This window comes from Ammospiza caudacuta, chromosome 5 (genome assembly GCF_027887145.1).
Source record: "Ammospiza caudacuta isolate bAmmCau1 chromosome 5, bAmmCau1.pri, whole genome shotgun sequence".
Lineage (NCBI taxonomy): Eukaryota > Metazoa > Chordata > Aves > Passeriformes > Passerellidae > Ammospiza > Ammospiza caudacuta.
The window spans coordinates 9,445,806-9,464,690 of NC_080597.1; the positions used below are offsets into that span (position 1 = coordinate 9,445,806).

Consider the following 18,885-nt stretch of genomic DNA (forward strand, 5'->3'; position numbering starts at 1 on the left):
TCCAGTGTCATTTGAAGTCCAGTTTAATTCAGCTGTCTTTGAAGTTGGTCTTGAGATCCAGCTTTTGACCACAGCTTCAATTTTACCTCAGGTGAGGCAAGCCAGTTCCAAGTAGGGGGGAGAGAGGAAATCCAGAAACTCAAGTACTGGTTTTTTGAATTTATTTTCCTGTTCCAACTAGTCATCATCTGCATTTCTTACTGAAGCTGCCTCAATTACTTGGACAGTGAGGTGAGATGTAAAGCAAACACCAAGCCAAGGTTGAGCAAAGACAGAGAAGCTGGAGGAGGCAAGGGGAACAGTCAGGATGGCTGTGTTTCCTGCTGCTGACTATCTAACAGGAAAGTATACCAGCCAAAAAAATCCCCTCAGTTTAAAAATAGAAGTTTACCACATGTTCTGTTTCACACTTGCCTGTTGTAACCGAGCCAAAATGAAAGCACAGGCCTGCAGTACTAGAAAATTCAGGATATTTGCCAAGTTAGCAGCCCTGTGTGCTTTGTGGCCATTTTAAAGTCTGTAAAGGAAAAGAAAAGCAGTTAAAAAGCAGGTGAGTGAAAATCAGCTGCTTTTCCCAGAGAGGTGTCTGTTCTGGGTAGGTTAGTTGAGACTCAGTTTTGCTTTTGGCACTCATAGTTGGCACTGCTCAGATTCAGCCAACACTTCCAAAATTGGTATTTCTGTGAGCTATATAGAAGGCATCTTAAAAATGTGCTCATTTGGGTTTTAATTTGTAACAAGATTTTATTCCCTGTAACGTAGGTGTTCTTTTTTTTCACAGTAAGTGTAAATAAAAACATGTTTATTAGTGACTAATGCCAAATTCAATTTCTAATTCTCATCATAAGGACCACTCATCACAAGCTGTTGGTCATCTGAATCCTAAAAAACAGAATAAAAAGAAAATCAGACTTGAACACTGCATTTAGAAACAAAAGTAACATTTGGGCAAATTTGTCCATACAGATGGCAGAGTTGGCACCTGACATTTCTCACCAAACAAGTCCTTTTATTGAATGCAAAATGGTGTATTTTGATTTTAGACTCTGCACATACATGAGGGTGCAATCCTTCCTTCCCTGAATTCCCAGCCCCCTCCCTGCTGGGTTTCAGATTCTTTGGAGTGCTAGCATGGCTCTCAGCTGCATTTGTAGCAAGCTGACATGAAGACAAAATTAGAAGGCTTTTTAAGTTTTTATGGATGTGTCACTGTCATCCAGTGTCATGTGAGGTCCAGTTTAATTCAGCTGTCTTTGAAGATGGCCTTGAGATGCAGCTTTTGACCACAGCTTCAATTTTACTACAGGTGATGCAACCCAATTTCAAACAGGGGGGAGACAGGGAAGACAGAAACTCAAATGCTGGTTTCTTGAATTTATTTTTCTGTTCCAGCTAGACATTTCTCTTTTATAAAGTCATTCCCTCTTACCATTACATTAGTAGTGTCTCAATCTCAAATGAAAATGAATACTTACTGAGAAAAGATCATAAGTAGGTTCTGGTGAGGTCAGTGTTGAAGAACTTTCATATGAAGGGTTGGTGATACTTGAAGGCTGTGGCTTGTCCAGTGGCGTTGTGTCAGTGTCATCTTTGGACTACACAAAAGCACACAAACTTGCTTAAATTTCATCCTCTTCCCCCAATGCATTAAGTGGGGCACTTGAGCCTCTCTACCAGCTGGTGCACTGTTGTGATTTAACTGGCTTTATTGTCTAAATCTGTCTCTGGGCGTGAACTGTGGTTTTGGTTGTTGCCTTATCTCAGGTCACTTTAAATTGATATCTTTTTTCCTCTCCCTTCTTATTTTTAATCCTCAGCAAAAAAGGGAGAGGAACTGTGGCCCTGAAATGGTGCTTGGGGTAAAAAGTACTTGGTTAGTCCTGAGGGCTCTCTTTGAAACTATTTAAAAATCTAAGTGTTTCCTCTGGCTCTTGGCTACTGGGTTTTGTTTCTACAAGATGATTCACGTTACTTACAGGGACTAGGACAGGAATGGACTTTGCTTCTAGGTAGACTTTCTTTCAGGTATGTTCTTGTAAGTTTGGTAACATTTTTTTCCTCATCCCTCATCTCTGTAGCTTAGTTGTTGCTGACTGGTTTTTCATCTGTCTGTTGCTAACAAAATTAGTTAAGAGAAATCAAGCATGAAAGTGCATCAGTATAAAAACCTGCACTTTTCAATCCTACAGGCATTTCAGTTTGTTTGTTGGATCTGGCCTTTTTCCTATGAAATGTTCCAACCTCCAGAACAACAAAATTGATAGTAATGGAGGAGGAGAGCCGGTGCCCTTTCAGTGGTTGTAGTTCTCACTTCCCTAAGGATGAGTTTCTGGGCAGGCAAGGGCTTCTGCACTGCTGTGGTGCAGTTGAATCAGCTTTGGGCCAGTCCTTGGTGTTGGAAGTGTCTGTGTGAGCACAGATTTGGGTGGAGGGGTCAGGGGCAAATGTGGACTCCTGTCCAAGGCAAGTATGTGAGCCCCCTTTCTCTAAGTCTCAGTCTGAACAGCTCAAGTGTGAAGTGGCCAGGAATGTTTCTAGCTTAACCAAATGTATGGAGAAACTGAAAGTTATGAATCTGAGAAGTGCATTTGTGCCTCCCCTCCCCAGCTTTGTGTTTCCACTTGCCACTTACCTTGAAGTGCTGGAAGCTGATGTTGTTCTTCCTGAACCTGAGGTAAGAATATCCAATCAGAGCCACAATTCCAGTAACTAGACAGATGCCAAAGAATATTCCTGTCCCAGTACTGGCATGGAGAGGAGCCTGGAGAAGGGGAAGAGGATGAGTGAGCTCTGGGTGGGCACTGGTCAGCTTACAGCACCTAAGCACACACAGTGTCCCTTTGAGATATGCTCTGGTCCTTGTGCTTCCTGCTAGGTGTTCCCTAGAGACATTTGAATGTGGCCTTTTGACAGAATCACTGAAAAGTTTATGTGGAAATAGATGATGGAATCCAGCTGTTCCCCCCAGCACTGCCAAGCCCATCACTAAACCTTGTGGACCAAGGAGACAGCTGGGTAACTGGGGGAACTTACAGGAATTCATGCAGGCAAAATATATCTACTTTCAAAACATTGTTTTGGATAGGAATGGATGCCAAGGCAAGAATAAACAAGGTGCCTTAAAAACTTGAAAGTGGAAGAATGAAAATGGAGCTTTTAAAAATTTCTGTTGTGTACATGTGCTCCATTATTTTACATACAGAAAACAAATTTATAACTGTGGGAAGAAATTGTTCAGACAAATTTTTGTTATCACTGGTACCTTATTTTCAATTTCTAATTCTCTTTGAAAGCATCCTTTTAAGATGAAAAAGTTTCCCTGCATATATGTCAGGGAAACTGGGAATATACTAATGTCAGCAATGAGTTTAGGGTAAAATAAGACAGTTACCTCTCACCACCCCAAAAACCTGAATCACCATGCACTTACAGGTTCTGATGGAGCCTTTAAAGGCTCTGAAATGATGTGGATTATCCCATTGGAAGCAATTATGTCCCACTCAACAATAGCACTTCTGTCCACATACCGGATCTTGCTCTGCCAGGAAAAGAAGCAATGAGAGCTGAGCTTTTTCCCTTCTCTCTTTGGTACTGAAATTGACATTAAGATGGTTTCCCCACCTCAGTTGCTGAGTGCTCAGTTCACCAGAGAGGAACAACACATGGAAAAAAACAGGGAAGGTTACTCTGCTGCCTCTCTGGACATCAGCCCTGGCTGGTCATGGTTCTCCTGTGCATGGAGTAGTCATCATCATTACCTGCATGTTGCCCTTTTTTCCTTTTTTTTTTTTTCTTTCTTTCTAACTTTTGTGATCTTTGTGAAGTTGCAAAGCTCTGCCTAGAAGTGCAGTCATTCCTGAGTGCCAGGCAGCCACTTTGACTGCAGAGGATGCCACTTGCCACTCAGGTTTGCTGGCTGTGAGCAAGGCTCTGTTGGCATCTCCTGCCTTTCCCAGAAGTTACCAAGAAACTTCACAAATTCCAACAACTTTTTTTAATGATAAACTACTGCTTTCATCTCTTTACCTATCACACAGCCATCTCCCACAATCCTACAAAACTGAGAGGAGGGCAAAATGAAGCCCATATCCCTATTTTTCCATTCCTGAAAGCCACTTCAACAGCTTCCTTTGAGTTTTTCCAGGTAAGAGATGTCCATCTGCAAGCTGGTAAATTTGCAGTCTGCCAGCTGCTATCCTGCAGTCTCTGGAGAGGAAAGAACTTTCTAAACTCGGTGTCTAATTGCTGCCCACTCTGACCTTATCAAAATTCCCTCCAGATCAGTGTGTCACCTGATTACAGGGTATAGGATAAGAAGAGGAAAAGCGCAAAGATGGGAAATTTATTACAGAGGTACCTGGTCAGCCGTGGGGACTTGGTGTTCCTGGCCCCCTGTGCTTGTAATGAGGAGTTTTTTCCCTAGACGAGTGAGAAGGGTGGTTCCATTGGTCAAGTCCTCATAAAACATTATATTGGCATTAGATAAATGATACTCGATGTCTCTCCCAGAAAGGGTCTGAAAATGAGGACAAAAAACAAGGAGTGTTAATGGGTCTCGTTAATCCTTTGGATTTACTAGCAAGCTGTGTGCCTGTGACCTTTTTCCCCCTCTGCTGTTAATGCTGCAGCATTAGAGGTTATTGGGAAATCTGCATGGGAACAATGGGACATTCTGTCCCTGCTGGCCTCTGGTGGCAGGACCTTGATTCCAGCAGGACAAAGGATTTTACTCCCCTGTAGGATGACCTGAAGTGATGAGACTCAGAGATATTCCAAACAGCTTGAGGATGTGAACCAATGAATAAACCCTTATGAATTGCTTGAAACAGTGTTTGATTTAAGGAATAAAGAATGAATAAAAAGGGGAAAGCATAGAAATGAAGTTAGAAATGTATTCCTTTAATGTATTTGTAGGAAATACCAAGTTGTATGCTGCTTCCTTCAAATAACTGTGCTCCATGCTAATGAGCCAGAACAGACTTCATTCATCTAAGGCAGACTCCTTCATAGCAGGGTAACTAAAATCCCTGATGGAAAAGTCTCTGTAGTGACTTGAACACTCAATAACCTTGCACCCCTAACCATGGAAGGGAAACGGAAACGCTGAATTCTTGTCTTTTGTGAGCACAGTTTAAATTCTCTAGGGTTAAAGCAGAAGTCACATCATACTAGTATTATTTTTCTAAGCTTAAATTTCAATGGGATGCAGAAACCCATAATAACTGTTTAAGAAGTGTTATTAGAACAAGGAAGGAAAAAAGGAGAAAAACCCTGACCTCATTTTCCTTTAACCCACTGTCGTTGGGAGCAAAGAGGGTGGCGTGCACTGACAGGTCTGTGAGGTACTGCAGGAACTCTCTCCCCTTCCTGGAGGTGTTGGAGTAAGCCATGATGTCCTAAGCAGAAAGAAAATCCAGCTTTACTGGAGAGAAATCGTGCACTCCTGTGTGGAGAGCAGAAGAGATGACACTGAACAAATGACAACAAAGGAATTCTGTTATTAGCCATGAAGCAGCTCTGGAGTGGCTTTCCAAAGTAGTTTGTATCCAAAACTCAGCTCCAGCTGCTAATTTGATGAGTACATATTAAACTGATTTGCAGACATTGGGCCTCTGTTGGCCCAACACATATAGTGCCTTTCTGAGTAGTGACAAGAAAAGAATTCTTAACATTATGTTTTTTACCAGTAGCAGTTCAATGAAATTCCAAAGCATAGTGCCTCTTGTGATGCTTGAAAAGCTGTGCAGGGAGTCTCTAAGCTAAAGCTGCATCAGGATTTTAATTCCAGCTGAATTGTAGAACCCAGAAACCTCTTTGGAGCAAGTAATTAAAAAAGTAGTAACTAAGTTCTGGTTTGCATTTAGACCAGATAGGTGCAGATTTAGACCACTCTGCCTTGGTGAGTGTGGGTTCACATTCTCTGAATGTGAGAGAAGCAGAGAAGAGAATGATTAAAACAATTCTTATCTCATTTGCTGCTCCTGTTGATTTCTGAATGAGTGGAATACGTTGGAAGATTATTTACCTGAAGGAATTTGGTAATTGGATTCTGGTGTAAGTGTTTTTTCTTCTTGACCAATCTCTGCAAGCTGTGTTCTGATGGTTGGTCAGGAGACAGTCATGAGATTTTGTTCAGCTGAGTTCTTGTTCAGATTCAATTTAGAAGTAGTGTAATATAATATAGAATAATATAGTATAATAAAGTAATTAATTAGCCTTCTGAATCAATGGAGTCAGATGCATCATTCTTCCCAGACAAGGGGGTTGCCTGATTTATTATAAGTGGGCTAGCAAAGCAAACCCTGGATGCAACACTCAGGGCCTGCTTTGCTCCACTCCCACCCCAGCCTTTGTTCCTACCGAGAGGAAGTTTGTCAGCGTTGGGAAGGACATCAGCACTTGCAGCAAGTTCCCACTACAGGAGATGCCATCCCCCACGTAGCCTGGCTTGCAGGTGCAGTTCACCTCTGAAAGGTACAAACAGAGAGAGCTGTATGGGCAAACAGCCTTTCCAAGAAAGCTTTAGGCTGCCCTGTGCCTGAAAAATTAAAAAACCTCACCTGCTGCTTACAAGTAAAGTTAAAAAAGAGGCAGGGTCTCTTGCAGTGTTATCTACCAGCCTATGGCTGATGGAAGGAACCAAAATCTGGGCTGCTGCTCTCAATTTCACAGAGGGATGAGGCAAAGGCCCCTCTTACCTTTCTCCCTGTAGCAGAAAACATCCCAGGTTTCGCTCAGGTTGGCTCTTCTCCCGTAGTCCACGATGCCGACGTATCCGGAGCCGCAGTTTGGGGAGGAGAAGGCGGTGGGGTAGCCCACCCTGCCACCGTCCAGCCAGCCAGCAGAGCACAGGTGGTACCTCGCCTGCACCAGCACAGCCACAAGGGAAAACTCAGGGGAAAAGCCAGGTGGTGGGGCTGGGGAGCTGCACACGGAATGAACAGAGCCCCCGGGGCACTCGGGCAGCACCAGCCCTCACGTTTTGCTAAAGGTGCCTCTAAACAGTGAGTGTCTTTCTTCCTTCCAGAGTTGGAAGGAGCCAGAAAAAGACACTCTGTCTGACCCACTCTTCTAAAACAAGTTTTGCAAACCCAAGTTGGGATGCTCATCTCACTGACTCATCAGCCATGTGCTGTTTATAATGTGCTCAAGGGAGGCAATATGGAAATGGGTCTGTTAACAGCATTTGAGGAAAAGGTTCCTGGAGACTTACTTTAAAGAAAGAAATAAAGCATAACTCTGAAGTACACATTAAAGAAGTGTTAATAATTAAAATCCCCTTGAAAATACTCTGAAAGTCTGACAACCTCTCACGCCAGCACCACTAGAAACAAGAACTTGGCAAATTATTTTAGTGCTGTGCGAGCATGCATGAAACCAATAAACAGTCTGAAAATTGCTCCCAGCCAAACATGCCCTGATGGGTGAAGGAAAGGAGGGAAAATGATGCTTAAGAGAGCAGCCTCCTTGCTCCTCCCTCTCCATTTACTCTGTGTCTCGGTGCTGTTTGGGGATGTCCTCCCTGGGAGAGCCTCCTCACCTTCTGTGCGTACAGCAGCTGCTCGTAGGTAGCCACGGTGGCCGATTCATTGGCACAGGCCTCCCTGGCCTGCTCGAAGGTCATCCTGTACTGCCCCACGGGGGACCTCAGGTGGAACACCCCCACCGTGGTGTCTGCAAAGAGAGACAAGGAGCAGCTCCTCCTGAAGGGGCTCCCATGGTGCACAGTCACCTGTGCCATACAAACACCCACGGATTTTGTGAACTGCAATTAAAGCAAATCGATTCCTCAAGGGTAGCGTTCCTACCTGGACTGCCCTCAAACATTGCTTCATGATAAATTCATGTTCACATGTAATTGTTATCAAGCATAACTTTTATAACCATTTATTGCTGGCTGGGGGCTATGTACAAATTACAAATAGGATGGGACTGCTAGGAATGTGTTTTGAGCCATTTTATTTTTTAGCTGTTTTCTTTTTTAGCATTAGTCTCATTATGTGGTTATGACCATGGCAAGATGCCATCAGCTCACATCTCAGGCAGCAGACTAAGAATGTGATGTTACAACTTACTTTAAAAGTTTTTTGGCCAATCACACAAAGCAAAAGCACATTGACAGTAGTTCTATCCAACCACTCTAAGTACACGTACCTTCAGTTAAAACAATGCTTGTTTATTTCAAATACAATACCTGCTTGTAAGCCTTAAAACAATGCACAGAACTCCATTATTAAGCTTAGAACCTTGCTAGATGTACTTTTCTGCAGCTTAGGAAGTTATTCTAGAGAAGCATTAATATACAGACCATTGTTCTATTTGTCCTTACTTTTCTACTTCTTAACATAATTTTTCTGCTGACCTATCTGATGGCTACTGCTTAGCTCTAATCACAGCTCTGCTGTCTCAGGCCTGCATTTTCCAGCTTTCCCAAAACCCTCTGATTTTAAGGATTCCCACAATGTTCCAGCTGTAATCATGGGGACTAATAATTAAGTAGAGGACTGAGTGATTTTACAGCTCCTGGTCACTGGCCTCAGGGCACAGGGCTGGTGGTGTGCAGGGGGCATCCTCCTTGTAACAGACATGTTTTATGAAAAATACCTTTGTTACGATTTTTCTCCTGAGAAGCTGAGAGGCCTCAGAGATGAAATGTAAACATTGATTATCTGCTGCTGTGGAATGCGGCAGGTGCATCTGTGATTGGTCTCATGGGGTTGTTTTTACTTGATGACCAATCACAGCTCCAGCTGTGTCAGGACTGGTCAGTCACATAAAATAATAAATCAGCCTTCTGAAGCATGGAGTCACGATTCTCATCCCTTCCCACAAGCACCCCCACCCCTGCTCACCTTGGAAGTGCAGGTCAGCACAGGCAGCATCGGGGTGGCACTGCCCGTTCTCCTGCAGGCAGCGGTCCAGGGGCAGCTGCATCACGGAGCAGTTCAGCCCATCACCAATGAAGCTGCTTTTGCACTCACACCTGTGCCTGCCCTGCTCAGGGAGTGAAGGGAAAAGGCCAAGACAAGCATTTGACTGATGTGACACCCATGTTTCAGGCAGCATTCTTGTAGGGGGATACAGTGTGGGTAAATGAAGGTGGTATAGAATGTCATCTTATCCCCTAAAGAGTTGCAGCTGTGTTAATTACTACAGATTAGGAGCAGGCCTGATGTTAACAGGCCACACCTGTAGCCAGTAAGAAGAGTGTTATAAAAGAGTGGATTGGTGGGAACTGGGGTCAGTTGGCTGCTGTGAGGACAAGGAAGAGACAGTGCCTAGAGGAGATGTCCGCAAGAAACATCAAGGAGATACGCAACTCTAACAATATGGAACCCTTGCAATGTAATGTAATAGAACTTTTGCAACAACACATTCTGAACTGGTGGGGAAATTTCACTTGATTTAAGCAGGAATGAACAAATAGAAGATTTGCTAACTAACAAGTAAGCAACAAAATTTACATATGTACTTGGGTGCTTTGCTGAATTAACACCAAAGCATAATTCCATCCACAAAGTTAATAACATGCACTGGAGGGTTCCATGACACGTAATTCACAAAAATGGATGGCAAACATATCAAAATTATATTTAAGTATCTGGGCACAGAAGCAAGCATCGAATTTAACAGCCCACTGCTAGCAATAAATGAGAGCTATAAGCCAAGCAGGAATTGGTGACATCCAGGGACTGTGATGGTTAACAGCTGGAATAGATTATCAGCAAGATTTTTCTAGATCAGCCTAGATCAGGAAGGCAGCTCAGGCAAGACACCAAAATGGAATGGAGAAGTGATCCTGCAAGCACGAGGACAAATGCTGGATCAAGTCACCTGCACAGGTTTTCCCTAACCACACTGACTATGTGCATCATGGAATGTGGCTGCAGAGCTTTTCAAGTTGAGTTCAAACCATCAACAAGTGACACTATTCTCCCAGCTGTCCCTTTGTTTGGCTTCCAAAATGTGTTTAATTTTAATCCAATAAATTTGTGTTGCAAATAAGGATAGACAGTTAGGGAGAGCTAAGATTGGGACAGAAAAACTATGTATGCAAAACATCCCAGGTTCTGTGTTACCCCATTCCCCAGAGCAAAGATGTCAAAATGGTTCTCAGCCTTCAGCTGAGGCATGTCACTGTGATATTTTCTGAAAAATCCTCTTTGCCCAGGATTTTCTCCTGGGAAGCTGAGAGGCCTCAGAAAACAATGAAAAAATTTATTATCTGATTGCTTGGGGGTGTGGTCTGGAGATGTTTACCAACAGGTGCATCTTTGATTGATTCCATGTGAATTGCTATTAATTAATGACCAATCAGCATCAGCTGTGTCAGACTCTGAGGAGTCAGTCACGAGCTTTCATTATCATTCTTGTTTAGCCTTCTGACGTCTCCTTTCTCTTTCTATAGTATAGTTTTAGTATAGCATTCTTTCAATATAATAAATCAGGCTTCTGAGAGCATGGAATCAAATTCTTATCTCTCACCTGATCCTGGGGACCTCACAATACAACAGAGGCATACCAAACTGATGTGGAAAGTAGGTTGGAGCTAAGTAAAGGTTATTTTGGAAAACAGAGATTTAGAGAGGTACAGGGTGTGATCCAGCCAGAGGAGATTTCTGCTGGCACCAGGGAGAAACTCCTCAGACTTCCCTGCTGGGGGCTGAAATAATTCAACTTACAGGTCCTGTGACAATGCAGATGGCATGCTCGTGGCAGCCTCCGTTGAAGCCATCAGCACAAGGGTTTATGGGCAGGCAGGTGAAGCCATCTCCCCTGTAGCCCTTCTGGCAGCTGCAGAAGACTTTCACCCCGTGCTGTGTGCATTCAGCAGCCTTGTGGCACCCACCATTGTTCTGTTTGCAAAGTTCTGCAGCTGCAGGGGAAAAAAAACCCAAATGAGTAAAATCTGCTTTTAAAGAGGATGTTCTTCATAAAGACAAACCATCGCTTGTAGAGGGATGCAGTATGGGTAAATGAAGGTGGTATAGAATGTAATCTTATCCCTTAAAGAGTTGCAGCTGAACCAATTACTAAAGATTAGAGCAGGCCTGATGTTAACAGGCCGCACCTGTAGCCAATTAAGAAGAGGGTTATAAAAAAGTGGATTGGTGGGATCTGGCGTCATTTGGCTGCTGTGAGTACAAGGAAGAGTCAGTGCCTAGAGGAGCTGCCTACAGAAACATCAAGGAGGTATGAAACTCTAGCAAAATGGAACCTTTACAATATAATGATATTAGAACTCTTGCACTGTAATGCCAACAATCACTAGTCCTTTCATACTAAAAATACTAGAATACTTGTTGGGGGAAAAAAAAAATCTGTTTCCATTTCCTGAGGTATTACCGAATTTCTCTGAGTCTATTCCTTAGGGCTCTCACAGCCTTGTTAGGATGATCTTGACTCAGGGGACATAGCACCAACCTTCAGATTTCTGGCCAGGTTGACTTTGGAAGATGTAAAACACCTGTCTGACAAAGAACAACTGTTTCTGTAGCAGTATCACCAGGGAACTGCCTTGCCTATGGACATAAAAAAAATCATAGGATCATTTTTGTTGGAAAAGCCCTTTGATATATCTTTGTGTCCCACTGTAAATCCTCTGAGGGAAACCTTGCTGTCTTCAAAACCTGACTGAAGTGCACTTGCAGCTCATGCTTGGTAAAGCCTGGAGAAGTCTGATTTAGAAAAACCTGAACATCCTATATCCTAAACTTGTTTCACCTGCTGCAAGGCGGAAGTTTTCAGGGTGGGCAGTGACTGCATTGCTGTGTGTGTGCAAGAGGGAAGAACCTTTCCTGTGGCCCTGGGTGGGAGCTCACCTGTGCACGTGATGCCATCCCCATCATACAGGGGCTTGCACTGGCACGTGTTGTTCTCCGTGCAGACGGCATTGGGCGAGCAGCTCGGGGAGCACACTGGGGGCAGAGCTGCAGGGAAGGCAGGACAGCTGGAATCAAACAGCTCTGGAACCACAATGCCCTCGTTTCATGCAGGAGGAGAACCCTTAGTACCAGTCTGGCTAACTGGAAATTTTGTAAGGATTTTATTTTTTGACTGCTAAAGCCAGAAGCGTCTCCACAGGGGAGGTAGGAACTCATATTGCCATATCACAAAAGAGGAGACAGTGAGGTGAAGGGAGCAGAGTTCCTAAGTGCTCCTGACATTTCTTAACCCTTTCTGTGTTATCTATGGAAGCCTTCTGTTGAACTGCAAGCAGTTTCAAGCCCTATCTCCATGGGCAGACTGGTGAGAGCAGGCACAGACCTAGCTTGGTTTCACAGAGCCGGCCAGTCCATCCTGTTTCACAGAAACATCGTCCTGTCCCCGAGTATCCTTCATCGCACTGCCCGTTGTTCTTGCATTCACAAGCTGGAAAAGAAACGCAGAGATCACGTGCAGAGGGGGAAAGTCTTTCTCTAGAGAAACATTATCATGTCAGTTTAGATACAGTATTATGCAGAAATAATTTAGATGAGTCCAACTTCATGGTATTTCACCATGAGGGCAGTCAAGCAGAAGAGTAGACTTTGCAGAGTGGTTGAGCAATTGTCATCCTTGGAGGTTTTCAAGTCCTGGCAGGAAAGGTCCTGAACAACATGAGCTCAGAACTGACACTGTTTTGAGAAGGAGTTGGGATAGAGACCTTCTGAAACCCCTTTCCAATCTGAGTTAACCTGTGGTCCTGTGATTTTATGATTGGCATTTATTCAATATCCCTCTGAAAATGAGTATTGACCTGCACATTGCAGTGGAGTAGGAAACTGCAGGGAGAGCTGTGGCAGGAAAGATTTAACAGCTGAACTGAAGACCCAGACAAATCAGTCCTAATGAACAGCACCTGTTAATTGTGGGGAGGCCAGAGAAAGACAAGGTGTGTTGAGGGACAGGGCTTGGCTGCTCTGTGGGAGAAAGTCCAGCTGAGCAAGGAAGTCAGATATGAGGTTAGTAAGCTTTTCTGTAAAATGGACACAAGTTACCTGTAATTTCTTTTTTTAAAGTTTCAGATATTTTTGACTAAATGTGACTAAAAATTTTGTGTTCCTTTTATAAGTGAGGCATTTCTGCTTCTGCCCTCCAACCTGAGGTGTAATGGTCTGTTTATTTATAGGTGATGTTTTTTCCTCTCTTCTTTGGGCCCTGCAATAACTTATGTGCTGAACCCTTCCAAAAGAATGATTCATGGCTCTCTGTTTTATAATGTTATGCTGCAGCATCCCTTATGGTCTCATCCTTTCTCTTGAAATATTGTTGTTTACAGAAGAAATGTATGGGGATTTGTGCAACCGATTTTTTTGCATACCTGTCCTGCTGAAAAGGAGCTTCACTTGCTGGCTATTTAAATGTAATTTGATTAGTTAATTTTTGTCTGGCTTAAATCTACATCCAAAGGAAGGGGCTAAAATTTTTTTCTCTTAAATTTCATAATTTGGTTTCTAGGTAATGGCTGATATGTTTTATGCTACAGTGTGTTATAAAGTGGATGAATTGTAGGTAGTTATAATCCTGAGACTCTGTGTCCAAGCCCGTTGTTTTGCCTATAACCTCCCATCCTATGTGCCTCAGGAGCAGCACAGGTGCACAGGGTTAGGATGGAAGCATTAATGTTGTAACTTCTTACCCGAAAGGCTTTATGTCAGGAAAACATTTAAGTTTAAAGGGAGATATTGATCCTGCTGCCACCTAGTTTACATTTGAAGTGAGAGAGAGGTGGATTTTGTGAGCAGCTGCTTGGCTGTCCCTCTTCACAAACAGCCCTGGCCTTGGGGTCCTTTTTCCAAGTAACACATGGCCTCCTTCATTCCTTGAGGAGCCGTGTTACTAAAATCCTCTCTTAAGCTTTATGGGGATGGAGGAGAAAGCTGTGCTGTAGCTAAAATCACTTGTTACCGGAGGCCATGCTTCTTTTCTATTACTGATGTACGGTGTAAGAGTAGGAGGTCCTGTGCAGACACAGCCCCGCAACCTCTGCATGCTCTCATCTCCTTCTCCTTTCTGAGACCTCCTGGTGTAAGGAGGCACTCAGAATGTTAAGAGAACAGCTTTCCGTGGCTTGCTCAGAAGCTCCTTGCTGTCAGAGCAGTTTAGTTAGGCAGTGGGAGGGGAGCTCAGACGTACCCCTGCAGGTGAAGCCGTATCGGCCGGGCAGGCACAGCTCGCACGCGGTCCCGTTGAAGCCGCCGCTGCAGCGACACTCTCCCGTCCCCGTGTACCCGTCATCACAGGAGCCATGGCCATTGCAGGGGGTCTCTGGGCCCCCTGGGCAAGCTGAAAGCAAAGAAAACTGGTTCTTGAGCTCAGGTGCATGTTTATTTGTTGTCACTTTTGGTTCTGTGGTGTTCCATAAAAATCATCGAGCGGGGAGTGCCTGTAAACGTGTCTCTCCTGAGGTGTGTAAAAGTGGCTGTGACACTTGGGACTCCTGTGAGCCCCGTACTCTAAATTCCCTGACACACTTGCACAGCTCCTGTCAGAAAGGTGCTGAGGATCCTTCCAGCCGGGACTTGTGGATGCTTGCTTGTTCAGACACATCTGTGAATGGCACTTCCCAAATCAAGCCTTTCTTGAGTGTCTCTCTGGGTCTATGTGCTGTCAGGGTGACCCCAAAGGCCCCAAATGCATGGGATCTGCATGTGTCTCTCTGTGAAACCGGGGCAGAGTAAGCTGGCAGGGCTGTGTGTGGCTGGACCTCTCTGCCAGCAGAGATCCTGACCTGGATGGTGACCCAGTGTGCCCTGATGGAGGCCCCAGTACTGCTCCCCTGGCAGGTGAAGGAGAACAGTCTGGAAGTGTCTGCTAACAAACTGCTGAGATGGAGCCTCCCAAAGGTTCTCCACCTGTTCAGAACTAAAATTTCTGAGCTTATTCTGCTGATGAGTGCCCTTGCCTGTGGCTGAGCTATTATGTACTGGTTCTCAGCTGTGTGCTGGTATTGCTGTGTGAACCCGAGCCTGTGTTTAAAGGATTTTCAGCTGGTGACCTGCTCAGCAGGACAGCCTTTACTCTCTGTAGCACTCACCTGCTATCACTATGGAGTTAAAAAGTTCTAAATGTGAGGAGATAATATGAAATGAAGAAGCACTTAACACCTTGTGCCCTTCAGCTCTTTCAACCCTCATTTTGCAGCAGGTCTCTCCTCGCGCCCCTTATCCCAGTTCTCCCAGTTTTGCCTGCTGGGTGCTGCACTGGGGAGGGGGAGGGCACAGGATGGCCGTGTGGGTGGGAACCCTACCTTGGCATTCTGGCCCGAAGTAGCCCTTGCAGCACTTGGCTACGTGGATGGCCATGGAGCAGTTCCTGCGGCAGCCGTCCCTCCGCAGCCCGTAGGACTCGTAGGTGCACCACTGGATCCCTTCCTGTGGCAGCACGGAGACAGGAGGGGGAGAACACAGCAGAATGAGTGCTGCTGCATGGAGTTTGAGCTTTTCCTCTTTAAATTGTAATTTCTGATGGACATTGAATCAAAATGTGATGTGTGAAGGGGGTGGGTGGGAGATTCCCACCCTCTCAGATTCCTGGCATGCTGAGCAGCATTCCTGGGAGTGGAGGGGCTGCTCTGGAGTCAGCTGAAGCACTTTTACAGTGGGTGCTGTGTGAGACCAACAGGTATTCCCCAACACCTCCATGTGTTTGTCCATGGACAGCTTTGTCACTTGTTATAGATGGATGATGAGATGATTGGCTCTCGTAATTAAAGATAACTATTGTGTGACTATTAAGAAAAGCTTTAATGATGTACAGTTGTGTTATTGTAGTTTAGATGCCCTCTGTTCACCCCACAGTTCCCTTTCCCCCCTGTATTGTTGCCATCACACAGCCTGGGCTGTCCAGGACAGGTACAAAGAAGCTGCACAGGTGTCCCTGGCATGGGGCAGGGGGGAATGGAAAAGCTTGGTTCTTGGGGGGGCAGCATGGCAACACCTGACCTCCAATCCAGTGACAAGAAAGCAGTTTCCACTGATAAATGGCAAAGAAGAGCTGACAGACAGACTTTGGGAGGGGCCAGGGCTGGCTGACGCAACCACAGGGGTATAAAAGACTGAGCATCCCTCTTGTAAGCCAGCCACGTGATATCCATGAGGGGCAGTTCCCAGCACTGTGAGTTTTTCCTTATATAGTCCTTTTGTTGTATTTCTGTCAAGGTTTAATAAACCTTTTTAAATTTTCAAAGTGAGCAGTTGTTTCTCACAACTTAATAGTGTGGTAGCACTGTCAAAGGTTCTCTTTTTATTTATTCTAAGAAACTTTTTTTTGTTTGCTGTTGTGAAGTATAGAGAAGAGCATGTCAGTCTGCTTATGTGTGAGATTTGAATGTTTTACCTTTGGTTTTGTCCCTGGAGGGCATTTAGAGTTACTGAAACAGCTAGCACAATGCCCCTGGAAAAGAGAAAAAAAAACTGTATATTAAAATAATGGCTATAAAAGCCTATTTGACTTGAACAAAGTCTGTTTTATGAGAGCAGAAAAGGTAAAGTTTATTGCACCTTAAAAATTAATAGAAAACTGTAGAGGAGCAAGAGAGGAGAGTGACAACAAAGTAGTTGCAATAATTTAGTGCTGCAAAAATGGAAGAAAATAGTTTGGATACCTTAATATAAATTCTGGAAGAGGAAACTGGTCTGGATTTAAAGAAGGAGGGAAGAGATGATGAATGTTCTTCAAACAAGTATTGACGTCATCTGTATTAGACCTGGATGTCTAATTTAGAGTACAGAGAAATGTTTGCTTCTCAGGAACTGCTTATGAGATGTGAGGAAATGGTATCTGTTTAATTTCATTTAATGACATCATAAACAAAATGCAAGTTGTGCAGATGGGATATACAGAACTGTTGGTTTCAAATTGAAATACATGTTCTGAGAAGATTTTTTTTTAAAGGCTGACTGCCTGAAAGTTCTTTCACTTCTAGGAAGTTTTTTCATATTTTCAAGTTAAACTGAAGTAAACTTGGTCTTGAAACTGTTTGAAGATGACTTTCAACATTTCCCATTTACGAGACCCATCACAGTTCACGGAGGAAACTTCCTCCACGCTAACAGTGCCTGTTCAGGTGTGTTAAAAACAAGAAATGTCAGAGACTGAGGCAGAGTAGGCAGCTCTCTATCTTGTGTCCTTCATGCCCTGTGCTGCTAGAGTAGCAATGATGATGTTTTTTTAATAGGGGACTCTGTAAACGTGATCTCTTGTGTGAACTTCCACTAATTTAAAAGCATGACAGAAAGATTTGTCCTTGCTCAAGTTTTTGCTTGCGAGTTTTTTTATGCTCTTCAGTGAGACCACTTGTCCTGTGTGCTGCTTTGAGTGGATACAGGATTTGTGTTGTGCTGCATCCTGTATCCTTGAGTGGATACAGGGTGCCTGCAGCAAGCAGAGGGGCTTTCCTGGCGGGAATGCTGGAGCTGCAGGGAGTGTTTCCCCTCTGAGGTGCACATTGGGGTGTCTCTGCCAGGCTGGGGGACCCCGTGGGGCACTGACCATGATGTCCACGGTGAGGAAGCTGTCGCAGCGGCCGCCCAGGCTGGGCTCTGCCAGCAGGCAGTTGATCCCGTAGGCGACGCCGCCGTCGAACTCCAGCTGCCGCTGCACCACCTTGCACTGCCCGTCGTTCAGGAACAGGGAGCCCTGGGAGAGGGGACAGGGCAGGTCATGAGCTGCTCCTCCTCCCTGAGGTTCTGCTCTCCCACACCTTGCTCTTGGGGCAAGTGGAATGTCAAAGTATCCTGTCAGTAAAACTGATGGCTATAGGGGCTCAAACCCGGTTTTGGGGACTCTCTTCCTATGGGCAGATTTTGGAGCTCCCAACAGAGGAAGGATGTGGGCCTCTTGGAGCAAGTCCAGAGGAGGGTCATGGAGATACTCAGGGGGCTGGAGCACCTCTCTATGAGGATGGGCTGAGACAGTTTGGTCTGCTCAGCTGGGAGACCCTTCCAGTCCCTAAGTGGAGATACGTGAGAATTGGAGAAGGATTTTTAGCGAGGGAGTGTAATGATAAGACAAGGGACAGTGGCTTTAAACTGAAAAAAGGTGAGTTTAGACTGGATTTTGGGAAGAAATTGTTTACTGTGAGGTTGGTGAGGCACTGGAAGAAGTTGCCCAGAGAGTTGTGGATGCCCCATCCCTGGAAGTGTTCATGGCCAGATTGAATGGGACTCTGAGCAACCTGGTCTAGTGTAAGGTGTCACTGTTCATAACAGGGGGGGTGGAACAAGATGATCTTCAGGGCTCCTTCCAACCCCAATCATTCTATGATTTTATGGTATCTTTCTTTTCTGAAGAGGAGACAATATGCCAGCCCCATGTTCACAGGTTTATCTAATGTGTATTTAGACTTAGATGCTTCCAGTTTGCAAAGAAAAATGTGACATTGTTCTGGTTTATCAGGCTATGTGTGTGCCTGCAAACTCAGCTTGGAAGTGCTTACACACCAGAGCTTGCAATGCAGATGCTGCATTCATGGGGTTCAAATCCAGACTGCTCTTAGTGGTTTTGCAATAAGAAAACTTCTACTATTGCAGAAGTTAAAGTGTGCTGGTATTTCAGTTTCAAGGTGACTGAGAGCTGTTTTGAACAAATGGCATCTTACAGCAGAGCCAATGGCAGCTCCAAAAAGTCCTGCAAACCATGCAGTTTGCTGAATTTGTTGCTGTGGCTCTTGGCATGCAGGGGTGATGACCAAGGGAGTTTTGGTGCCTCTGACTCTCCCTGGGGGCTGAGTTTGGGCTGCAGGAGCTGATCCTGCAGCAAGAGTGAGGAATAAACGCGCCAGCAGAGCGAACACTTACGATCTCCCCGTTATCCCCACAGCTCACAGTGAGGTTGGACCCCTGCAGGGTCTTCAGTGGGCTGGAGCTGGGGAGCTGGTAGGCCAACACCTGGGAAAGAAAA

The 18,885-nt window shown here is 44.7% G+C and overlaps 1 protein-coding gene across 1 annotated transcript in view; it reads right to left on the minus strand.

Moving 5' to 3' along the window:
* Positions 1–194: 194 nt before the first annotated feature.
* STAB2 (stabilin 2) overlaps positions 195–18,885 on the minus strand; it is an 82,560-nt gene continuing 63,869 nt past the window's right edge. Inside the window, exons 50-67 of the mRNA XM_058804703.1 lie at positions 18,783–18,872; positions 17,476–17,622; positions 16,321–16,377; positions 15,233–15,356; positions 14,119–14,268; positions 12,268–12,372; positions 11,823–11,930; positions 10,683–10,876; positions 8,853–8,994; positions 7,541–7,674; positions 6,699–6,864; positions 6,361–6,467; positions 5,277–5,396; positions 4,358–4,516; positions 3,431–3,538; positions 2,633–2,761; positions 1,476–1,595; positions 195–882 (exon numbers count right to left, since the gene is read on the minus strand). Of these exons, the coding sequence (XP_058660686.1) occupies positions 832–882; positions 1,476–1,595; positions 2,633–2,761; positions 3,431–3,538; positions 4,358–4,516; positions 5,277–5,396; positions 6,361–6,467; positions 6,699–6,864; positions 7,541–7,674; positions 8,853–8,994; positions 10,683–10,876; positions 11,823–11,930; positions 12,268–12,372; positions 14,119–14,268; positions 15,233–15,356; positions 16,321–16,377; positions 17,476–17,622; positions 18,783–18,872 (2,211 nt within the window). The 3' untranslated portion in view covers positions 195–831. The remainder of the gene's footprint in view (positions 883–1,475; positions 1,596–2,632; positions 2,762–3,430; positions 3,539–4,357; positions 4,517–5,276; positions 5,397–6,360; positions 6,468–6,698; positions 6,865–7,540; positions 7,675–8,852; positions 8,995–10,682; positions 10,877–11,822; positions 11,931–12,267; positions 12,373–14,118; positions 14,269–15,232; positions 15,357–16,320; positions 16,378–17,475; positions 17,623–18,782; positions 18,873–18,885) is intronic.